General features: G+C 31.5%; 4 protein-coding genes across 5 annotated transcripts; 3 read left to right on the forward strand and 1 right to left on the reverse strand.

The window, feature by feature from the left end:
• Window positions 1-319: 319 nt before the first annotated feature.
• Window positions 320-2,438, reverse strand: LOC107939412 (broad specificity amino-acid racemase RacX). Its single transcript, XM_016872744.2, has 2 exons — window positions 1,421-2,438; window positions 320-876 (listed from the first exon to the last, which is right to left on the reverse strand). The coding sequence occupies exons 1-2, from the start codon at window positions 2,135-2,137 to the stop codon at window positions 580-582; spliced, it is 1,014 nt and encodes a 337-aa protein (XP_016728233.1). The 5' UTR covers window positions 2,138-2,438; the 3' UTR covers window positions 320-579.
• Window positions 2,439-8,918: 6,480 nt separating this feature from the next.
• Window positions 8,919-9,447, forward strand: LOC107939422 (uncharacterized protein At1g15400). The gene has a single exon (XM_016872752.2). The coding sequence runs from the start codon at window positions 8,960-8,962 to the stop codon at window positions 9,239-9,241; it is 282 nt and encodes a 93-aa protein (XP_016728241.1). The 5' UTR covers window positions 8,919-8,959; the 3' UTR covers window positions 9,242-9,447.
• A 2,258-nt stretch (window positions 9,448-11,705) lies between these two features.
• Window positions 11,706-16,987, forward strand: LOC107939425 (mediator of RNA polymerase II transcription subunit 17). Of its 2 annotated transcripts, none has more exons than XM_016872756.2 (8): window positions 11,706-12,009; window positions 12,110-12,317; window positions 13,462-13,575; window positions 13,754-13,839; window positions 14,011-14,398; window positions 14,481-14,942; window positions 15,038-15,358; window positions 16,451-16,987. In XM_016872756.2, exons 1-8 carry the CDS (start codon window positions 11,738-11,740, stop codon window positions 16,775-16,777), a joined length of 2,178 nt encoding a protein of 725 aa, XP_016728245.1. In that variant the 5' UTR covers window positions 11,706-11,737; the 3' UTR covers window positions 16,778-16,987. The 2 variants fall into 2 exon arrangements, with proteins under 2 accessions (XP_016728245.1, XP_040973196.1); XM_041117262.1 differs by having other exon boundaries at window positions 16,550-16,987.
• A 35-nt stretch (window positions 16,988-17,022) lies between these two features.
• On the forward strand, window positions 17,023-22,214 carry LOC107939426 (uncharacterized). Its single transcript, XM_016872757.2, has 4 exons — window positions 17,023-19,050; window positions 21,255-21,419; window positions 21,518-21,569; window positions 21,653-22,214. Exons 1-4 carry the CDS (start codon window positions 18,794-18,796, stop codon window positions 21,740-21,742), a joined length of 564 nt encoding a protein of 187 aa, XP_016728246.1. The 5' UTR covers window positions 17,023-18,793; the 3' UTR covers window positions 21,743-22,214.
• The last annotated feature ends 1,371 nt before the right edge of the window (window positions 22,215-23,585 follow it).

Here is a 23,585-nt window from a genome sequence, read left to right on the forward strand (position 1 = left end):
TAAAAAAAAACTCTTCCAAGGACTAAAACCTCAAACGATTTGGCCCCGAGAGTACTTATTCTTTTTGACTCGATTTTAATCTTGGAAAGTTATAGTATCTTATTATATTAAAAAAAATCCTAGTAATCAGCTAAAGCAGGACTCGCAAAAGCTCAGTAGAATCTTTCTCCCCCACTAAGCTTGGAGTTTCATGGCCGTCCGCCAGACAGTGGTTGGTAATAAGCAAGGGACCCACAAAATAATACTAATTGATTACAGATCACATGGCTCGGTTTTGGTCTTTTATGAAGAAGATCATCATCATTTTGCAACATAATCATAGAAACAGTTCATGGCTTCGAAATTTACTTGTAATTCGTACATATTTGAATATAAATACAAATATATACACACCTATCAAGTATGCGAAATGTTGGCTCAGCAATTAGAACCAACCAGGGGAGATATTGTACATGAGAACGTGTCTCACAGCTAATTTCTGGTATAATCATATACGCCTGTGCATTTCTTGATACACAAATAATAATATCCTTACAAGACAGTACACCGTTTGTTTTCACAAGTTTTGGGTGTGTAATACTAGCAAGTATTCTTCTGCATACCTTGTTTTCCAGTTTTAGCCCATTTTATGGTTGATCGGGCTAAGGCATCCATCGGATCCATACATTTCTTCAGAAGAGGATCTTCTCTAGGTAATATATTCTGAAGCTCATCAGAAGCAAGGATGACAACATTGACGGCCCTGATCAAAAGCACCTGGATTGCTATTCTTAATAGATTCCGAGCCCCTTCGGTGTCTCGTTTGTTCAATGATTCGATCGCTGGAATTAGAATGTGTTCCATGGTTGCTTTGTCTGGCAAAACTACCTCAAACCCCTGCAAATTTCCAGTGTTTGAACAAACCAAGTTTACATCAGGATCAACATTTCTTCCTACACAGCTAAAACAAGCTCAAAACAAACATGTAATATGTTTCATATCATGTTATTGGACCATATCATCTTCATCTCTCACTTGTGGAATAATCTAAACAGTTCCTCTGTTTCCTCACATAATATGACTAGCTTGGCACAGTCAATTGCAACTGTTACTCGAGGGATTCGGGTATGTTCAAATGTTTATGTACTTGGAGGGTCATATATCCCCCGAGAGAAACAATTTGCCAAAATTTTAACCCAAGATATCAAGACATAACACATACATATATAAAACTCAAATTCATGTTCCGAAATGCAGCGTATGAGAATTCGAATGTTCAATCTGGTACACATGAAAACTTATATGCTCCTTCTGATGCAATGTATATCAACTTAATAACATTAATATATCATCACAAAAACCCAATCCAGAAGCAGATAGTGTAGTGAATGTGCAATAATAAAGCTCCAATAAGGAGTTAAAATGACATTATTCGGGATACCTGATTCCCTAGTTGATCCTGGTAAGAAGCAGCAGCTATAGTTTCAGTGGCAGCCAGCACCCCAATCCGCACATTACTCCCAGTACCATGTGGCTTCAGTTTTGCTTCCTTGAGCTCCTTCGCAACACATTCACCAATATGAAAAAATGGCAGTGAGCAGCCCTCTGATATCTGTTGATGCCATGCATTTGAGATATGGCATGGCATAACTATGCAGCTAGCACCAGACTGTTCAAGGAACACTCTTTTGTGCCTCAAATTCCGGACAATAGCTTCATGATTCGCTTCATTTTGAGCCGTTTCATCGAAAGATGAATGAATTGAGGCTTGAGAAGCAAGTGCCCCATCTATGGAAGGATCACTGCAAACTACAAAAGGCACACTTTCTTCTCCTTTTCTTGAGCTCCACCACACAAGTTTCTCCAGGAAAATAAGAGTGGACAGAACAGAAACCCCTCCAATTATACCTACAGTGTTAGCTTGGCTAAGCAGGGAATTCTGAGCTTGGGGTTTTACTTGTGGTGAACATGAACTTGATATCTTTTTGGACTCTGATAGGTTTCCACTCTCATCACTTTGTAAAAGAATTGAACACATCTTCACCGCAAAACATGGGTTCAACTTTGTTCTACTCCTTCTCCTGTTTTTGCTTATGTTACCTATTATTTGTGGGCAGTTTACAGTATGGAAACACATAGTCATGCCTCCATCAAACATCCCTAATTACCAACAACTTTTAGAAGCTAAAACAGTTAGAATCTTCAAGGAAAGTGCTGCGTTTCAGCACCAAAATCCCACCTCAAAACTAGAATTTTCATGTCTTTTCATCTTCAAAAATGCCCAAGCTCGCCGTAACCATAGTGCAACTCTATACAAAACCAATCCGACATATTTTAAGGGGAATTTTGAGAGCAAAGAGAGAGCCGTAATTAACAATGAGATTTTTTTTTTGCTTGTTTAGATTTTTGTAAAAAAGGCACAAGGCAAATGGGGATCCTGAGTTCTTCAGGGTTTTTATACATGACAATGAAGTAACAATGATATTAAAATAAAAAGGAATCTTCGTAATTGTCACCCTCTTAGCTTATTCCATTGCACCATTGTCCACCGTTCAATGAATGATTTTACAAATCCAAATAAAGACAAACCATCTATTACCTTTGGCCTCAATTATTTTCCCTTTTTTATCTTTTTCCTCTGGCAAATGTGACGGTGATGGCAGGAAGGGGGAAAGTTCTCAACTCAACAACAAAAATCACTGCTGTGAAAAGTTGTCTTCACATTTTACTGCTGAATGATGATGATGATGGTGATATCATATGATACAACAAATCTGACTAAATGGGACTTTTATGCTGATGTTAAATGGGCAAACAAACATGAATGGTGGATTGAACAATGAACGATGAAACAAAGTGTCACATGACAAAGAGTTGATTGTCTTCAAATTGAGCAAGTGGTTTGAAAAAGTGTTTCTTTCTAGGACAACCTGACTTTAGAGACACTCACTTGATGATGATTCAATAGAACAATGCCACGCACAAACTTGTTCAAATGTCATTCTCCTACCATCTACACCCTACTTCATGAATGAGCTTCTTTCCTCTACAACATTTTTTATCAACAGGGAAAAAAAAAGTCATAAATGGTGATGGTATTCTTGCTTAGGGCACTTAATAGAGGTACCATTAGCCAAGTTAGGCTGAATTTAAGTCTAAAATAGATAGGTGAGTTTTATTTGATTATTTGGTCAATCTTAAGCAAAAAGTGCAAATTTCATTTTCAATTTGTTTTCACTACATCATAAATCAATTTCAACTCATTGAATAATTATATTCATGTTTCATGTGTCGAATCTAATTGTTCTCTAAAAAATCATTTTTAAGTTAAAAATATATTTTTAGCACAAAAACAATATACAACATTTGATTTTTACAGTCAAAATCATTATTTAAGTTTATATAAAATAAACCATTTTAAAATCTTAACCAAAACACATGTTTCCAACATTTGAAATGAAGATCATCCATGTTAGTTCATCATTTTAACCAAGAATATTAATAGAATAAGCATGTTGCCATGTTCCATTATCTTTAGGCAATAATTGTTCTGTCATAAGGTCTTAGAAAATAGATGAAAACATGTTTTACTATTCATTGATTGCAAAAAAAGCGATGTATAATGAGAATTTGAAATTAAGTAATGAGTTTTTATTTTTAATTTTAATTTTTAATAAGAATTGAATTTGAATTATAAAAATTATTTTATTTTTTTATTGATAATTAATTACGGAATATAAATATATTTTTTGATAAATTTAAATATTAAGTTTTGAATTTTTTATTTTATTTTTTATCATGAATTTTAATTTGAAAATAAAAATATTTAATAAAATTAACGTGTTAAATATAAAAACATCATAAAACTAAAAAAAATAAATATTTGTTGACAATATCCAAATAATAAAAAATTAATTTAAATTATTGTGGATTGATTTGCAATTTAAAAGATAATAAATAATATAAAAGAAAAAAAACTTAAATTATAATTTAATTCAACATATTATTCATTAAGGTCCTATTTGATAAGGTATAGAAAAAATTCAATTAACTAAAAGTTAATATTTTTATTAACTAATTTTTTAAACACGTTTGATAACTTATAATGAAAACTATTAGATAGAAAAAACTTTATACAATAAAAATGTAGAAAATGATAAGCAGATAGGGACTTATAGTCTACTTATCACTTAATAAAGAATAAATTCAATTATTTTTATTTTATTCTATTTCATTTACGATTATATTATTTTTTTCAAACAATCCAATTATACCCAATATTTAATTTTAATTAATATACTAAATAAATTTTATAACTTATATCCAACCCTTATTTTTTCAACACATTTTTTGAGCATTTAATTTTTTTTAGTTTATCAAACATAACCTAAGTGGTAAATTACCCTTTATATGCCTTTTTTTCAATGAAAATTTTCTATCAAATGGTTAAAGCTCTTGTACTTTCATAAAAATTCATGAATAATCAATATGTGTTTTATTATGTAGTATGTACTTTCATAAAATATCCAATAATAATGTATGAATTTGCTTAAAAAGACAAAAAGTAATTGAATTTAAGTGTAATTGATTATTTGTAATTATCGATGTAATTATCCCAATTTTCACTTTTTCCTAATAATTGGAGAGTAATTAAGGTACTCCAATTATACTCAATTTGAAAGATTCACTAATTATCTAAAAATATTATATATAATTACAAATAATTAAAATTAGATAATTTTGGATCTTAAATGAAAACTTGATTGTAAGACTTCATCATTAGTAGCATCATCAATAGGCAATAGTTATAAGATGTTGAAAATCCATTAAGTACAAAGATGAACTAAGACCCATCTTAGTAATAATTTCCTTTGTTTATTGACTAGGTTTCTAATCGATACATGCTGTTTTCCATCCAATGATGGCTCATTGATGATTATTATTTTCATTTTGGCTAATAACATCACAGTCTTATGTACTATAATTGCCTCTGCTGAATTTTGTAATGTTGATAATATCACTTTACTTTTCCTGTAGGTTGTATTATCAAAGTGCAATTTGCCTTTAACATCAGCTTCCCACAACATTTTAGCTAATAGTATAGTGATAATTGTGTATTTTGCTGATTGAGTTTTAGTTCGGTTGGTATTAATATTGTTGTTAGTGTAGGAGGACGTGGATTATCCTCCTATTTAAGGGTTGTGATAGTTTTAAGCATTGTATCAACTTAGAAACTTTCAGATATTCTCATAATTAAATTAATTTTTTTAAAATGTATATATTTTACAAAAGAGAGTTCAAATCTTTCTTTTTAATTAAAAATTTCTCTTAATTCAAATTTTCTAAAGCTATAATGTATATATAATTGCTTTCTCCTATACTTGTTGAAGACTATTGAGCATATAAAAATGTTTTTGAGGTCACAAAATTTGGTTAAAGTTTAATTTGTTACTTATTATAAGTTTTTTATTATTAAAGAAATATTTTAGTTTATGTTTGAAAAGCTGTTATTTTAGTTCCTTTACTGTTAATGAGATGATATGGTTTAACAGAGACTGTTGTGACATTAAATCAAATATTAAATTAAAGGGTAAACTGTATAAATGGTCACTCAATTATATTTGTGTTTCTGTGTTGGTCACTAAAGTTTAAAAAATTTCAATTTATGCACTAATGTTTTAATTGGTTCTTGTTTAAGTCACCTGTCGTTAAATTGATAATGAAAAACCTTTTTTCTAACTAGTATAATAACACATTTGGTTCTCAATACTTACATATTCTATCAATTTGATCCTCAAACTTTCTAACTAAGACTTTTAGCTTTTAAAACAGAGGCATATCACGTCTATTAATTATTTTATTTATGGTTGAAAGTATCCAATTCAGTACATAACCCTTTTTGTTTATATTTTTAAGAAGTTAGTGTTAGAAATTAACTAAGCACCATTAAAAATAATACAAAATACAAAATACGAAATTTAAAATATAATATATAATAAAATTATATAAATAGTTTAATATTTGTAAAAAATAAAATAAAATTTCATCTAACAAGCAGAATTATAGTTTTTAATTAATTTGGTAAATGATTTGACACTAAATTAGATTATTAGTGATATGTATTGCTTATTGTGGATTTACAAATTAAAAATTAAAAATAAATAGAACACATAATAATCTCTTAATCAATTTATAAAATTAAAAAAAAATCATTATCAATGTAACAAAAGAAAATTCAATTAATTCTTTCTCATTTTTTTCTTATGAAAAATTAAATGTTATTAACTTTCTTTATATAATTATTTATTGAACAATTGGATTTTTCAAAGCCATATTTTTTAGCTTTGGATTTAATCATATTGTTAACAATAAGAGTAAAATGTAAAGTGTTCTTTTTTAAAGGTCTTTTCATTTTCTTTAAACAAAATTTTATCAATCAAAATGTTGTAAAATATGATATTTAGAAGAAAACTAATAAAAAGGAAAAGAAAGGGAAATAAAATTTCAAGATAAACTCATTCGCATTGGGAATAAGATTGGAAAACGGCTAATTAGTTGTGAGGCTTTTTTTTTGGGGGGGGTTACAAATTTATAGATGTGAGATGTGAGATGCTTTTATTTTAAAAGTTCAAAACTTTGTTAAGAAGTTGATGATCAAATTGATAAAATTTTTAAATGTAAATGGTTAAATTTAATGAATTGTTTAAAAGTATGATCAAATTGATGGAATATGTAAATATTGAAGACTAAATGTGTTATTATACCAATTAGATTTCCTTTATCTATTTAACAACGGGTGATTAAAACAGAAACAATTCAAATGTTAGTGTCTAAATTAAAATTTTTAAAGTTGGGTAGAGATAAGAAGTTGATTTTGCTTTTACTTCAAATTATTTTCGATTCCATTTGTTTTTTTTTTTTTTTGTAATAATTGTTGTATTTGAAATATTTGTAGTTTGATTCACATCAACCACTATCAAACCACTTCCATTTGTTTTCAAAATCGGTAAACTTTTTAATTTTGGTCATTTTAGCCACACTATTCTATTAACAATAAACTTAACATGTAGGGTTGCAAAGATTAAAATGTTCTTTTAATAGTAGAAGATTTAAAATGAATTTCATGATATGACCAAGATTTAGAATGGTTATCCTAAAAAATGGACCTAAAATTTTGTCTAAGTCTAGTCCATAATAAAAATGCTAAACTTGAACCCGACCAGATCCTAATAATTATTTTAAATTATTTTTTATATAAAATAAATTTTAAAAAATATAATATATAAAATATACTAAAAATATTAAAATAAATATTTCCCAATAAATTAAAAATACAAAAAAAAATATAGGCATGTGGCCAAAGCCAAAAAAATTTGCCCAAGACTTGGCCCATTTAGTAAATAAGTTTTATTTTTTTGTCTAAGCTATTTTTCAAGTTTATTTTTTTGTTCAAACTTCTTCACTTTTCAATTAAACTTTTAAATTTTGATGAGTAACTCGAGTTATAATCAAATGTATTCAGTATCTATAATCAAAGTCAAGCATCAAGATCAAAGAAGGATCAAAGAATTTTGTCAGACTAATCAACACTTTTAGGCATTAAATATTAATAGTCCAGTTGTATTTTGTGCCAAGCCTTGATATTTTTTTCCTTTATTTTAAATATTTAAGTGTTTTTAGCCTTGAGCATTTGCTTATGCCATTTAATGACTTATTACACAAAAACACAAATTAGGATTTTTGTAAGGAAACATCACAATCACCATATCTTTTTTGTACTAGGGTCAGGGGATTTCTGAAACCTAGCTGCATTGCTTTATTACTATAAGATGTTCTTTTTTCTTCTTTTTTTTAATTTACTAAATACATTATTTTAAATAAATTAAAAAATAGTGTATTAATTATATTTTATTTTTGAATTAGTATTCTATGTATTGCCTGTTAGAAAAGATGTAGAAGAGAAACATAAATTAAAATTTTGAATTGTGAAGACACTTTTTTAAGATATAACGAAGTCATAAATAATTAAATATGACATATAAAATTGATCTTTATATAGGCAAAGAAGAATTACAATTTATATACGTTTCTCTTGGTACCACATATTTTATTTCATAACACTCTTATTTTTTTAATATAAATTTAAGACAAAAATAATTTCCATAATTATTTGGTATACCAATAAAAATTTTACTCTAGAAACGGAATTAAAATTTTATCACGTATAATTAAGTTGTATTTAGATAAAATAAAACACATCACAAATTTAAGCACAACCCCAATAAATGATGTTGAATATAACGTGGTTAACATTTAATTGTTTATATGGTTAATGAATATCTTTCTAGTGTTCTTTATATTTGATATGGAATGTCTCGTTCGATTTTAGCTTCGAATTTTGAGTGTAAAAAGGAATTCATAAAATTTTGGTGGGACTAAAACCAAGCACATACACTTAAAAAATAATACCAGAAGTGGCACACTCCACAATATATATTCCCCTCAACAAAATTCTCTATTTTTCTTAGTTAACATGAGTTTAATAATATTATAAACTATTAATACTGCTTGTAGATTTAAAAAATCTTTATCTATGTGCATCAAATTTTAACCCAAGTCATTGGACACTAATTAACATTCTTGTTTAATATAATGTATATTTAATAATTTTTTAAAAGCCGGCGGCCATCAGTATTCCAATTTTTAGACCAATGACAAAAGCAGCTTTCTGGTCCATCATCTTTGATTCGGTGATTTAAAAGTTTGCAAAAATGGGGGAAAATTTTAGTCCCTAAAAATAAAATCCAATTCTTACACAAATAGATACCATTTTATGAATTTTCCCCATATTGCTTGTCATATTCCCAATTTTCCCACTCCTATATATGCGTATAACAACACTTAGTAAAAACTCATACTTCGTCTTCACATATCTTTGGACTCCCACATCAACCAATAAAGAGCTTTGAACAAGTAAGAGATGGAGAAGAGTGGTCTGCAAAGGTCTACGACTTCGTTCAGGAGACAAGGCTCATCAGGGTTGATTTGGGATGACAAGTTTTTATCAGGTGACTTGAACAAAATGAAGCTTAACAATCAACGTAGCCGATCGGAAAATGGTGACGGGAATATGTACCGGACGACGATGAAGGTGGCGCCCCCTAGCTTCGACCCTCCTTCTCCTAATGTCTCTGGTTGTGGCTTTTGTGGGATTTTTGGCAAACCGGAAGCAGCCAAAAAGAGAAGATCAAAGAAACGTTAGTAATGATCAAGTACAGCATAATTATTATGTTGTATGCTATATATACAGGGCATTCTGATTCCAATTTATGTGTGTTATTCTATTTTATTTGTTTGGGTGTTAAATTTCCACATAATACAGAATTCCAGTTTAAATATGTGTAGAGAGCACAAACCTAAAACTTATGTGTTAATTCTTCTTGCATTGGTTTCCAACAGCTTGTATTTCATGGGATTTTGTTATATATAGAGATGGTTTCTTTTATTTATTTATTTTTTTGGTGAATTTTCTAGTACTACTCTAGCCTAAGTATATTTAATTGCGGAATTCTGATAGAATTCAATGCATTATTGTTGGTATGATTGCACTCATGGTTTCTTTTATTCTAAGGGGTTTTTTGTTGATTCCTTTAATTCCTTTGTATGTATCAACAACTATTAGATGTTTAAATTTTGGTTGGTTACTAATAGTTAGCTAATTCTATTAAAAGCCAGCAAACGTGACCTTTTTATACATGTCAATGTCGGAAAGGAAGGGTTTACATCAACACTATGACCTTTCACCAGCTTAAGGAGAGGAGCCAATGAGGTTACTCTGGTTTGTAGTAGAAGTAACTAACTAAAATACCTCTTTCGTTAAGACACTTAATTTTTTTTACGTGAAATCTCGGAGTTGGGTGAAGGCCTCGCTGCATGAATGCTCAATTGTGGAGGGCCTCATTGTATCCGGTGTGGAAAGTTGTTTTATAATTAATAATAGTAAAATTTTACTTTAATTTTTAAAAATAATAATAAAATAATTTAATTCTTTAAAAATTATATAGATATAAACTATTAAAATAGTGAAATTACATTTCTATTATCGTAGAAATATACAATTTAATTTCGACCCTCCCTCCTAAATATTTTTTAGCTTTGCCCCAAATTAAATCTAATTTTAAAGAGTCAATTTTCGAGTTATAGAATATTATTATTGTATTTTTAGATATATCTTTTTGAGATATGATAGTGGTCGATGTAACCTATTAAGGAGATAAAATCCCACATGGACAAATATTTAAAAATCAATAAACATGTTTATAAATATTATGACATGAAAAATTAACTAAAATAACATAAAAGTTTAACATCGAATTATTGATATTTATTTATTTTAGATGTATTTAACAACTTATTTAAGTAAAATATATTTCACGAATTATGAAGCATAATAACCTTTACACAAATCTCTATATGCATAGCCACAGTTTTTTCATCAAAAACATTTGAAATGAATGCTTTCATCAATTTCTTTCAATTGAAATGAAGAAATTTATCATGTTTCCTTCAAGCAGTTATGAATCATCAATAGCATTAATAGTTACATAAATTGTAAATATAAAACAATGTAACATTAATTAAGTTATGTCGTTCAAACAAATTTCATTGAAACATTAATATGCCTTAATTAAAGACATTTATTAATCACGTAATTATTAACAAGGAAATTTTTTAAGATTTTGAGTTCGGATTACTTTTAAGAAATGGGTCATTTTAACTTGCATTCTTTAATTTTGGTGTATATATATTTAATACTCAAAAATTTTTGTCGATTAAGGTTTTAGTTTGATTGGTAACGACATTATTGTTAATGTAAAAAATTGTGGGTTCAAGTGTGTTACAGTACATTATTCTCTTTAAAAGTTGGGGAAGAGTTTTTGGTAATATAGGCATCTAGAATTAAGTTTGATGATAGCTGCAAAACAAAAAGCAAATAGGTGACAAAATCACCGAAGTTTTTACTTTGGAGCAACCTCCGATTATTAAGTTAGTAAGATGAAAAGGATGAGAGAATAAGGAGTAATAACAGGGTTCATGAATTTACCTTTGCTGGGCTTTGCATGACATATTCATAATCTCATCCTTAAAGTCGATGGGCAAGTGCTCGAACCTAACCATTTAAGGGTCGATCCTACCTTTTAGAGTGCCTTAGGTGTGCTCTTTTACAGAGCTGATAGTTATTTATTTTGAAGCTTCTAGCAGTTGCTCTTTTGATTTGTAGTTTTGTAATGTGAACACGAATATTCATACATTAATAGAGCCCGTTTTAAACTTGTTTCGGGCCCTCCGGTGGCCTTTGATCCTTTGTAGATAACTCACACATGGGGTTATGGATATAGAACACCCATTCTTTCTTTATTGGGCTTTTTTATTTTGGGGATAAATTTTTAGTATTATTGTAGATTTAATATCAATCAAGACTTCAAATCAACGAAAGTTTTTCGCAATTGAATTGAGAATTTAATTTACATAATTTGAGATAAAATTACAAACAATAAATGTAATACAAATTTTACCAGAAATTAAATTTTAAAAATAAAACATGAGATATGATTTTCTTATTAAACATATACTATTAATTGGATTTGAATTTTTCATGTCATGTTTATTAATTTTATCGACTAAACATATCATCTTTGTATCGTAATTTTATATCGTCATATTGGCTCATTGGGTTTGGGTTATAACCCCTTGGGCCATGGCCTTCTATTATCGGACTTCATTGAGAGGCCATATTTATCAGTCAATTAATCCAGAAATTCTACGGGCAAAATGGACCTTTCCCTTTTACATCTCAGAATTCAGAAACGCTGAAACCGGACTACTTTTTCTAGGGCTCAATTCAAAATTTTTCCTCCAGATTTTCCGGGAAAATAAAAATATGGACGGAAATCTTGAAATCTCCTTGGATAAACTTCCCATTAAGCGCCTCGACTCTATAGAAGAAAACGGCGTCGAACGATACCCTTCGTAAGCTTCTCTCTCTGATCAAGTTTCTTCTTCATTTTCTCACTGATACGTACTAATGTTTCCTCCCCCCCCCCTTATATTGAATTACTTCATTATATAGAGATTCGAGCTACGATGAGAAGCGAGTGTCGCTTATACGGAGAATCGACTTCGCGTGGGCGGTGGAGGATGACGAAGAAAGGGAGAGGAAGAAGAGGCAGAAGAAGAGCTCCAAAGATGCCTCCGCTACGTGGCAGTGGCAGAGCATGGTTGAGAATCTCCAGTTGGCTCACCAGGAGCTCTCCGTCATCATCGACCTTATCAACACTGTAAGTTCCGTAGCTATTGATGCTTAGGTATCTTTTCTTTGCTGCGTTTGCAACTAACCTTCTTTTCTTTTAATTATCGAAAGTGAAATTGCATATAATAAAAAATTCTGGTAAATATAAGAATTTAATGTCTGTCTCATACAAGAGTAAAACCATGTATATTGTGTATGAATGTTTTAGTTTCTCTTGATTGAAATTACATCATCGTCATGCGCTATTGTTTCAATTCTTATTGTTTCTGTTTGTTTTTCCCCCTTTTCTTTCTTCTTAAGTAAAAATCTGAATTCTAACAATTGAAATTTGATGCCCTGCCATGAAGCACGAACACTCTATGCAGTGGAGTGACAACACGTAAAAGAAATACAAATAAAAATGGCTACAGTTGAAATAGATCACGACACAGCTAGACACGTGATAAAGAATTTTTTCTACCCTTTTTTTCAGAAATAAATGAACAGTGAGTAAAAACACATACCTGAAGGAAGTCAAATTGCTTGCAATCCATAAAAGAACAAAAAAAGCCAGAATGAAGACTTAAATGCTGAAAAGAAAGGAGGTAGAAAGCAATTTATCTACCTGAATAGGTTAAAAGGGTCCGAACAAGAGAGAAAGCAGATAGAGGTAGTAAAGAACAGTACAAATATGAAAAGAACAATAATCCAGAGTATGGGCCCTTTGCCATTTGAGTTTGAGCTATTTGGTCTTAATGGATTTTTCAAAGTTCAAGTTTTTAATTCAAAACTGATTTTAAAAGACTGAAAAGCTATTTGCATGTTAATATCTGCTTGGAAAGTATCAATTTTACATTTTTTTTTTGTATATTATTATACAAAAGTATTTCTTTATTGCAGTATCTGTGTCTTAATTTCCCTAGAAATTTCTATATGACCTTGTCCACGTTGTGTTGTATCCTTATCATGTGTTCATATCCATGTTCCCTAGGTGCACTGTATTTCCATATCATTGTCTTTATCCTTGAATTAATGAGTTCTGAAGGTAAAAGAGTGAGAAAACATTCTCTTCAGTCGGGAAAAAAAGAGAAGAAAACATTCTCTTCAGTTAGTAAATTTACAATCTATATCTGAAGTTGCCATTTTGCCTATTTGTCTAAATAGGTTTCTTTTATTCTTCTTTTCTTTTAAAGGTGGAAGCTAATGATGCTGTAACAGTTGCTGGCATGACCAGGCCTAAGCCATTACCTAATGAGGTCCTGTCTGATCTTGCTGTATCTGCTGCAACTAAGCTACAATGTTACAGGGTATTGTACTTCTTCTGAGGAATAGAAGTGATGATGTTGAACTCTTTTGTTCAATTTAAGTTTGAGAAGTATGATGAGTGTGGCTAATTGCTGTTGAGAATATGCTTATTTGTCTTAGTACCAAATTATTTCTTTTCTTTTTTTGAATTTCTTATTGAACTTTACTTCTATACTGCAGCAATTGGGTAAATACTTCAAACAGTCTGCCAAAGCTTTGGAAGAGCAGATTGCTAGGGAAGCAAGATTTTATGGTGCTCTAATAAGGTATCCCTCTGCATTCGTTTAAAAGAATATATATTCTGAATGTTCATTGCTATTATGTTTGATGTTTCATCTTCTTGAATTATTATTCTACAAGCTTGTTGTGTGATTTGTATTGTGCAAGCCTTGTTCTTTTACGTACTCCATTTCTCTTATTTCCTAACAAGCTAATAGATTGCAGCAAAATTGGAAGGTTAAACGACAACGGCTGGCTGCTGCGGCATCTAGTAGTGAAGGTTTCATTATTGATCTTTTTGATAATTCATTATATGATTCGGCAGCAATGTGTCGCCCATCTTCTCTTTCTACCATTCGTGTTGACCATGATTCAGCTGGAATGCTTGCTATAAACTTACCTCCAAATTCATGTCGATCTCTTCATTTTGGTTTTCTTGGTGTGCATTCTGCTGATATCCCAAAAGAATTGGGTAAGATCAGGACCCGTGGCTCAGTTGAGCAGCACACAAGAGAGCATGAGAAAGAATCAATGAGTGATGATGAGTATATCAAAGAAACACATACTCTCCTTCGAGAAGTTCATCAATCAATCTTTGATGATCAGGTAGGTTTTTATCTCTTAGCCTTTTCTTTATGAATTTTATATGCTTTCATTCGTTTAATATTATTATGTTGCTTGGTTTCAGGTGTTTGAGATGTTGAATCGTGAAGCATTCAACCAATCTATTGGTGTCAATGTAACTGGAATACGAGAAAATTATTTACAATTAAGCATAGGTCAAGGAAACACTCTTTTCATATCACTTGTGCCATCTAGCAAGGGTGATGATCAGGACGCTGCCAATACCCAGGATTCAGAATCTGCAATTGTGCCTTTAGACTCATTTGATAATGTGAAATTTGAAGAAGGAAAACATGGTACTCCTAAAAGGAAATGGGGTTTCCCTAATCGTACCAGTTGTGAAATTTATCTGCAGCAAATTGTTCATGAACATGCATTTGTTAAGGCAAAGGATAAACCAAATTTATCTGGTACTCGTGTATCTGGTCAATCAGGAAAGGATGGACCTGGCCTTCTTGGTCATTTCTGTCTGTCTCTGGCTCATAGAATCTTTTCGAACAGAGTTCTCGTGGAGCTGGAAAATGTGGTATTTTCCTCGCTAATCGTTTGACATGGATTACTACAAGTTTTTGTTGTATTTTATTGTTCATATTTCTAATGTAATTTTCATGATATCTCTAGGTTTGCAGGGTCCCATATCTCCATTTGATGACCCATCCCACTTGGCATTCTCAGGCATCTTCTTGGACAATCTTCTTGAAAGTGCCTCAGTCCATTCTTCATGCAGAATCTCAATCCCTGAAATCAGACTTCCAGAACATGAAGGATGCTGTAAAATCACAATTTCGTACCAAGGTGGTGGTCAATGATGACCGTATTAATGTTGAAGGGGAAGGTGCTCCTAATGTTGTTAGCCTGTTCAAAAGAAGTTCTGAAAACATATCTTCTGTAAACAAATATGAATGTGACTTGGCCGATCTTCCTGTTATAATATTGCTGCAGGTAGGTTACTTTTGTCAGTTTCTAGGAATGGCATCATTAAGTTTTATTTTCAGACCATGTTTATGCCTATTATATTGGCTAATAATGCTTTCGTGATCTCATTTGATATGTTATATTGTGAATGAATGATGCTGGGTAACAACCTTACTTTGGAATAAGTTGCTATTGAGTTATTTGAAGTAGATTATACTACTATCATTTAGCAAATGTCTGAATAAACTCTGGGTCTTCCAAAGTATGAAACGTTACTGCTACCCCTGCTGAGTGACTGAAATGAATCATTAGCATTACTTAATTGGCTGAGTTTATGTGGTAGAGAATATTATTTTTCTAATTTTAGCAAATTTAGAGTAGGGCATGGGAGGAAGCTATACTTTGGAAACAACTTTTTACCCACTTGGTGATTAAGGGTGGGTTTGGGACGGCGGTGCGGTGTGTTTAGCTTACTTTTTGTCTTACGTTATAATATTGCTACAGTATCTAATCTCACTGCTACCACTGTTTTTACACTGACCGCAGGTAAACGCACCGCCAATCCAAACTCACCCTAAGATGATTCAAGTTACTGTTTGTGCAAATAGTTTATATTTTCTTTATTAAAATTAGGACAGAATAAATTATTCTTGGAAGTTATGAGGGTAGTGCAAATTCCTTACGTTATTTGCCTGTGCAAGCACCAATCATGTGGTTAAAGGGGAGAAGGAGCTGATATTGAAGAATGAGGAGAAGTGATATGTAAAAGTTGTCTACTTTTATTCACTGTTTGAAACATGGCCCCATTTCTCATGTTGGCTCTTTTCCCTGTTTTTTCTCCTACCAAGCAACCCAAAAATGTTTTTATCTTCCATTCTGACCCACTAACCCCTTAGGGTTCTCTCCTACAATATACTACTTTTAGTTACTGATACGAGTTTACTGAGTTTTGTAATAAACTTTTGTTAATTGATGGTTATAATGTGTTACTGTTATCTTATTTGCTCATACTTTTCTTGAGGTGTGATTAGAAAATGTACGTATGTTCATGTGTATATATATTTTTGCTGATATAATTGTCTTTCCATGTAATTGACATGTTATTGACTCTGGCAACAGGCTGCGAGTCAAGTGATTTGCTGGCTTCATGAGGAAGCTCTTATGGTGGGAATAAAAACAAATCGTGATTTCTTGTGCTTGACTTTTGAACTAGAACAGGGGGATACTGTTAGTCTGGTGGCCCATGTGAACCCAGAGGACATCAAAGGCGGCATCGCTTGGTGGTTAGTGATGGAAGATGGTTCCACAGATGATTGGAAACTTCAAATGGACATGTATGATGGTGCATCTGAGTATAGGAAGTTTTTGGGGCATTTAACTTTGGATGTATTATACTCCACCTTGATGGACTTGGTTAGCTTGTGTGGTGGAGGCCGAAACCACTGAGCCCGTTAAGTTCCATCCCATTCAAGTGTTTCTTGTACGATCTAGTCAGCATGTCGAATTTGGTTCCTATGGTGCCCCTCACTAGTAGATGATTTGAATGTTACTAACTGCATAGATCGGGTGTAAATGGGCATTTGGGATTAATGATGGTTGTTGATTTTAGTGACAATGAATCCGAGTGTTTAGTGATATCCTTTTCAGTTATCTTCATCAGATAACCTCCACACTTTCTTTCTTGCCTTCTCTCCTTCATCAACACAATTTTTGATCTTTTTTCTCCAGCCACCGGATGGACTCTTTTAGCTTACTGATTTCACAGGTTCCAAGTTTACGGCTTACTGTTGATTCAAGGTTTATAAGCTCCCTACAAATGAAGCCCAACTTCCAGGTTAGTTGCACTTTCATTTCGTTTGTTACTTCACCAGATCAAGAACATGTCACTTTCATTTCAAAGAACAAACAGATAAGTGGTCTAAATTGCTTCAAAATTATCAGAACGTGCCTTCATGTTCAAGCAAGCTGTAGACTTTACATTTCTGACTTTATATATTGCTTTCTTTCATTCAATCACTTTTTATTTATATTTGAAATGTACGTCTGGATTTGATTCAGGAGTTAAATACTTCACATTGTTATTGGTTACACGTAATCTGCTTTACAATTAAAGAAAACGATGAACATTTGAATCAATAATAGGTGTACTTAAATAAAGTAAAAAATTACCCTAAATTAATGGAAAGGCATGATTATTTTGGCAAGAAATGAACCAAAAAAATTGAAATCCTCAAAGAAAAAAGGCATGTGGTCTGCAACAATAACCCTAACTTCCCAAAATTTCTTAATTCATTACAACTAATGATTAACTAAAATCTTATCCAATTCCAGCTCACTATGAAAAAGCAAAATTCGCTTTAATATGGCAGTTGGAATTGGGAGATAATCATGTGTTTTTAGTTAAGTGGCGGCCAAGTATCTCTCCGCCAATCTTGCTTCTTTTTTTCTTATACAATTTAATTTAATTTAATTTAATTTTTTTGGGGGGGCATAACCAATCTTGCTTTTCAAGCAGCTAAAAAGTAAAAACTAAAGCACAAAAAGGCCTTCCTTTCCTTTTCTTCCTTTGATGCAAAGTCAAACCCTAAAAGGAAGCAAAACCTTGACATTCCATATCCCCACCAATCAACTCTCACCAGGTCATCAAATTTACCCAAATGTGACCCAAAAAGAACCCATAAGTCGTCAACTATCATTGACTTCATTTTAGGTTAACCACCACCTTAACATTATTATTATAAAAATATATCTCCAAACTCTTTTTTTTTTAATACAAAAGAATTTCCATAAAGCCTAGGTAATGATTTATAGAAGTTTCAAGATTGAAAAAAAAAAAAAAAAAGACAACACATTCTTTCTTCTAACTTCTAAGTACAAGAAACGAATCACTTTATAACTTCAGCCATAAAACGACACAAATTTTTAAGTTTTACCTTACAAATTTGTAGCTGAGACGAGCTGAAAAGATCGAAAGACCAAAGTATCCCTTTTTAAAGTTATTTATTACACCATAATTTTTTGGTTTTTGTTTCCTCATTGGCATTGATGACTAGAATCCGGAGGAAACTATTACGTGGGTATCGAGGGAAGCTGAATCTGTATCCGGGTTTTGTGAGATTTTGTGGGGCTTCTTGATGGGTTTGTTTGTTGTACTACCCTTCTTCTTCTTCTTCAGAATTTTTTATTGAATTTTATTAGCCGATAAAATTTGGAACTTTCCTCTCTCGGTTCCTTGAGTGATTTCGTTTCTACTGTGGGTTTCATTTTTCATTCAATTTTCAATCCAATTCCTTAGAATTTTTATTCAAAAAAAGGAGTTATGATTTGGACATTGGAGTAGGGTTTAACAGTACTAGATTCTTTGTGGAATTCCATTCCAGGAAGTGAGTGTTTTTTAGTTCTTGAAAAGAATTTTTTTTCTTCTTTCGGTTGATTTTAGTCTTGTGAGGAAGGGTTAAAAAAATGTCTGGTGGGACACCAGTTGCTGGTGGATATATGAGGCAAAGGCATAGCCAAGGATATGCATCAGGCAATGAAGATCTTGAGGATGATGCATGCTCCAGGTTACAGCCTTTGTCACCGGCAATTCTGAGAACTAGAACTTGGACTGAAATTCTGGAGAATGTGCTTTGGGTTGCTTCAGCATTGTTCATAATCTACTTTGGTGATAGGCACTCCAATTTGATTTATCTATTGTGGCACGATGACCGAATCAGAAGGTAACTGAGTGGATCCAACTTTAACTTACAATGGTTCTATGCTCTTATGTTGTACGGTTTACGAGATTTTTGTTGTTAGTTCAGTGCTTATGATGCTTGAATCTTGTTGTTTTCCTGTTGCATAAATGTTAATATCCTGTTCTATACAACTAGAGCATCTGAAAACTTATCATTCTCCTTGACAAGGTTCATTATTATATTTACTTTGGTTGCTTCAATGTCTAAGTTCTTGGAGCTAGTTTAAGTTGCAATTAAAATTGGTGAAACTAGTTATAAGAAAGGCAACAATACCAAAGGGCTACTCTAATTGTTAGCTTCAATTAGTTCAAAAGTTGAAGTGCTTTGTAGTTATTTGATATTGTAGCTGAAATGGAAGAACTGCTTGAACCACTAAATCTGTGGACATAAAAGTGGAAGTGCATTAAGTGTTGCTTTGCACGTTGTTCTTAAGTCTAAATGAGTAGTTATTCTTTTTGGTTACTAAATGATTGTTTTTATATGCGAAATCTGCTTTGATCAGCTCTAGCATGGAATTTATGTATACATCAGAGGAAGCAGCATCTTGGTAATAGAGGAAGCTCTATTGTTGATAGAGATATTAGATATCTTTTTGTGGATTATCTGTTTTCAAAAACTTTACCTTTTTGAGTAACTTATATATACAGGTTAAACAATATTTTATTGTAATCAGGAAACGTGTAACGTCTAATCTGTCTTTTCTTACTTTGTTGATGCGATTGTGACCATGTGTATGTTTGTACATGTGCGTGCATGTACTCCCAAATGATAAAATCAAGCTCATTCTGAGCAATCATATTGTTTACAAAAGAATGGAAGAAGTCCATGATTATTAACTAATTGAATTTGCTTTGACTTTTTTACTGCACTTGAGTACTTTTGCTTCATTTTATCTATTTTTTCATGATTAATATTGCAACATATATGTCAACAATCTTAGCTATGTCTTCAGGATGAAGATTTTTATTTGATATTGTATGATGAATTGATGATATAGAAACATCATGTGTTTTGTGTGTTTTTATATTATTCATCATAATCTATGTGCTTTCCTTTCATGTAATAACGCATGTAGATTTCATAATGGATATGGATATGAAAATAGACACACTTAAGGGAAATATGTTTTATGTAGCTAGTTCTCATGTTTCACTAAGTTGAATTTTACTCGCATCAAGCTGTGCTGCTCATATCGTTCTCACAATCTATTGACACAAGTGACAAAACCAGAATGTTGATCATAAAATAAATAGCTTTTTAACTTTTAAGATTAGAAATCCAAATGTATGTTTATGGAATCATGCAGGATCATGCATTTTTTGTACCTTTACATGGCTTTGACATCATGTTTGCCAGAATATGGACATGTTGAACAAATTGCTAGAAAAGTGAAGTTCTATTTGATAAAAGTAACTAATAGGTTACTTGTGAGGACCTTTGCATTTAAAACGCAACTTTCCTGGGTACGTCAATAGCCTTGTAAAAGTTATGGCTCAAGCCTCATTCATTGTACAATCAAGTATCAAGAAAGTACCACCATCATCAGTTGTCACTTCCTTCTGTGATGGAGTTGATGGGTTCTGTTAGGAACTGGAATCTGAAATTGTTGAACTTTTGAAAGAAATGCAATTCACATTTTCTTTTTTATGATTTCTTCAATGATATCATTGCCAAAGAAAAATTGCTGGTAGCATCTTTGCCCCCTTTAGGATTAGAATATTTATTCTTTTATTCCTTCTTTTCCCTGAAATATTTTGTGTAAAAGTGGAGAAGTGATGAGATTGTGGTTTCACCCAAGGCTTGTTCCATGCTCTTGATTTATCCAGTTATCTCCTATGGCTGCAGATGGAACCTTGCTGATTGAGAGTGTCCTTCCAATTTATCCAACTTAAAATCAATTAATTGCCTCTGTAATATAGCAGACAATGAGAATATAATATATATTTTTTGTGATTTTGTGATGATATTATTATTTTCATTATTCATTGAACTGGTTTCTTAACAATGAATAGTCCGAATCATGCTTTTTTTTTTCCTTGCAACATTTGTTCCTCTTGCAGTTTGCAGTAGTGATTATATATATGTTCAGTTTGTAGTTGCTCAACGTTGAGATACTGTGTATATATTCATGGGTGTGGTTCAGCTTACTATCACCAATCATCTTATGTCATTTAATTCCTGTGCAGAATGCCTTTATACCTTGGCTTAATTGGAATTGGGTTAAATGTTGCCATCTTCTTCTATACAAGTATGTTAGCATGGAGTGTAAGGAGGTTTGATGAAAAGTGGGAACTGTTAAGCATTATCGCATTGCCGTTTCTTACCTTGCTCGGACTTGTCTCCTTTTGCTTGTAAGGAAAACAACTGTGTTATTTCTTCATAGACTTGTCGTGTAGCATCCAGACAAATTCATTCATGTTCTAACTTCTTTTTTTCTCCTTTCATACAGACTCTGCTTTGCGCTGTGGCCTATTTGGGGTTTCTTGACCCTTCCTCTTCTGGTACATTTCACGGCATTTATTTTATTGTTTTCACTTGACTGATACCTTCAGAAACTTTTTAATGGTATTCTTTTTCCCTGTAGTTCACGCTTTTTATGGCTGGCTTAGTTCTATACCCTCATATCATGATTGAGACATTGAGGCCACAAAATGATTTTTTCCGTATAGATTAAGCATTCTGGTATAAAGACACAGTACTGACTTACATGAAGATAGAATCTAAATGACGGATAGTTGGCAGCATCAGCTATCGGGTGGGGTGTTTTTTAGGGTTCTGCCTTAGCTTCTCATGACAATTTTTTCTCCCTGTTGGTGCCGAAGATGATACGGCTGATTGTCTTGAATTGGTCTTACCTCTTATGTCAACCTTGCCTCGTTAATACTTGATGCACCTTGTTATTGCATCTCAGGATTTTTATTATGATCAAAGATAAGAGGGAAGGTCTCTTCGACTGTTAACTTTTGAGTTCATCTGATGATATTGAGGTACCATTTAGTTATAGTCATAGACATGATTTTTCCTTTGAGATGAAATTCTTTTGTTGTGAACCACAGTTTCCATTCCTCTGCATCCCCTTTGGTGTCTGTGTCGTGTGTCTGCTTATCCGAAATGAAGAGGATATATCAAAAGAGTGTTTCTGAAAATATTAGCTCTCTTGTTATGGGTTGTTAAAATGACCTCCAATCTTTCTCTTAATGTGTTGTAAACCGTGTCTACCTTAAGAAAAGAAGAAGATGATGAAACATATAAGGACATTGAAACAAATTGGCAAAAAATCCTTGTGTATGTGTTCAGTATCTTTGAATTCACGCAGTTGGTAGGCATAGATTTTATTCAGTGTGTGAAAGCCTGGAAAATCTGAATCCATCCAAAGCTCTTTTGCTCATTGGCATTCCCCTGCTCCTTTTTTTATATTTTAGACTGGAAATTTAATATGTAATTTGGGTAACACAAGCTCTGGAGGCCATAACAAGCCATGACAAAGCAAAGCAATACAGCAATACGGTACTCTTATAGTGGATGGTAGGAGCAGTGTAGGTGCATCGTTTGTTTTCCCAGTATCCTTTAGTTTATCACTGCTCCAAATATAGAATTACTCCTGGTTTAGTTGGATAGAATGTCTAAGCCCCACATCGGAAAAAAATTAAATTATTGAAAATATTTCAATTGATTTATTTTTTAAAAAACTTGTTTGATAATTTATAATAAAAATAATCAAGTAATAGAAAAAAGTTGCTTATAATAACTAGAGATTAAGGTGATGTAATCCATAAAATGTTAAGTTTTTCAACCACACAATATTTTATATTGTATTTAAGTTTTTTTATTGAGTTTGTGTTACAGTTAAGAGTACCAATTAAGTTCGAAATTGACTATAAATATTTTTATTTAAAAACTAACAAATATTATTCCAAAATATTATTATAAGGATATTTTTTTATATTTATAAATAAAGTCTATAAAAATAATATCAGCCTAAAATAAATTTTAAAATGGTGATACTTAAACTTGAAACACTAAAAATCTTGAAAATCTCAACTTTACCATTCTAACTAATTTTTTTTTTAATTTTTTATATAAAAGTACTATGAAGTCTGTAGTAGGGGTATGATTGTATTTTGTCATTTCCACTTAAAAATAGGTAAATTAATCCTTCTATGTTAGATAAAAAAGCAAACTAGTTTGTAAAAAAAGAAGAGTAAACCGGTTCTTCAGTTAAAACTTCTATTCATTTCTACTATTAAAAATATTTTTAAAAAATTTAAAATCCAAAAAATATTGTTTAATAATTATTTAAAAAATCACATCTAAGATGAATCTAAAAAACCATAAAAAATTATTAAAAATAAAATGAATCTAGATAAATAGTTGTTCAAGTTCATTCTAAAGTAATATCTTAAATAATTATGCAAAATTATTAAGAATAATTAAGAATGATAAGAAATTATAAACAAATATTATGAAAAGTTACTATTTTATATATGTATATATATTTAAATTATAAGAAATTATAA

This window comes from Gossypium hirsutum, chromosome A07, assembly GCF_007990345.1.
Source record: "Gossypium hirsutum isolate 1008001.06 chromosome A07, Gossypium_hirsutum_v2.1, whole genome shotgun sequence".
Lineage (NCBI taxonomy): Eukaryota > Viridiplantae > Streptophyta > Magnoliopsida > Malvales > Malvaceae > Gossypium > Gossypium hirsutum.

Bases quoted from the DNA above. Each gene is read 5' to 3' on its own strand.
- LOC107939412 (XM_016872744.2), bottom strand. From the start codon at position 2,137: ATGTTTGATGGAGGCATGACTATGTGTTTCCATACTGTAAACTGCCCA. The intron at 877-1,420 runs GTATCCCGAATA...GGAAATTTGCAG, and splicing joins AGGATCAACTAGGGAATCAG to GGGTTTGAGGTAGTTTTGCC.
- LOC107939422 (XM_016872752.2), top strand. From the start codon at position 8,960: ATGGAGAAGAGTGGTCTGCAAAGGTCTACGACTTCGTTCAGGAGACAA.
- LOC107939426 (XM_016872757.2), top strand. From the start codon at position 18,794: ATGTCTGGTGGGACACCAGTTGCTGGTGGATATATGAGGCAAAGGCAT. The intron at 21,420-21,517 runs GTAAGGAAAACA...CCTTTCATACAG, and splicing joins GGACTTGTCTCCTTTTGCTT to ACTCTGCTTTGCGCTGTGGC. The intron at 21,570-21,652 runs GTACATTTCACG...TTTTCCCTGTAG, and splicing joins TCTTGACCCTTCCTCTTCTG to TTCACGCTTTTTATGGCTGG.
- LOC107939425 (XM_016872756.2), top strand. From the start codon at position 11,738: ATGGCCTTCTATTATCGGACTTCATTGAGAGGCCATATTTATCAGTCA. The intron at 13,576-13,753 runs GTATTGTACTTC...TCTATACTGCAG, and splicing joins CTAAGCTACAATGTTACAGG to CAATTGGGTAAATACTTCAA. The intron at 14,943-15,037 runs GTATTTTCCTCG...TGATATCTCTAG, and splicing joins TCGTGGAGCTGGAAAATGTG to GTTTGCAGGGTCCCATATCT.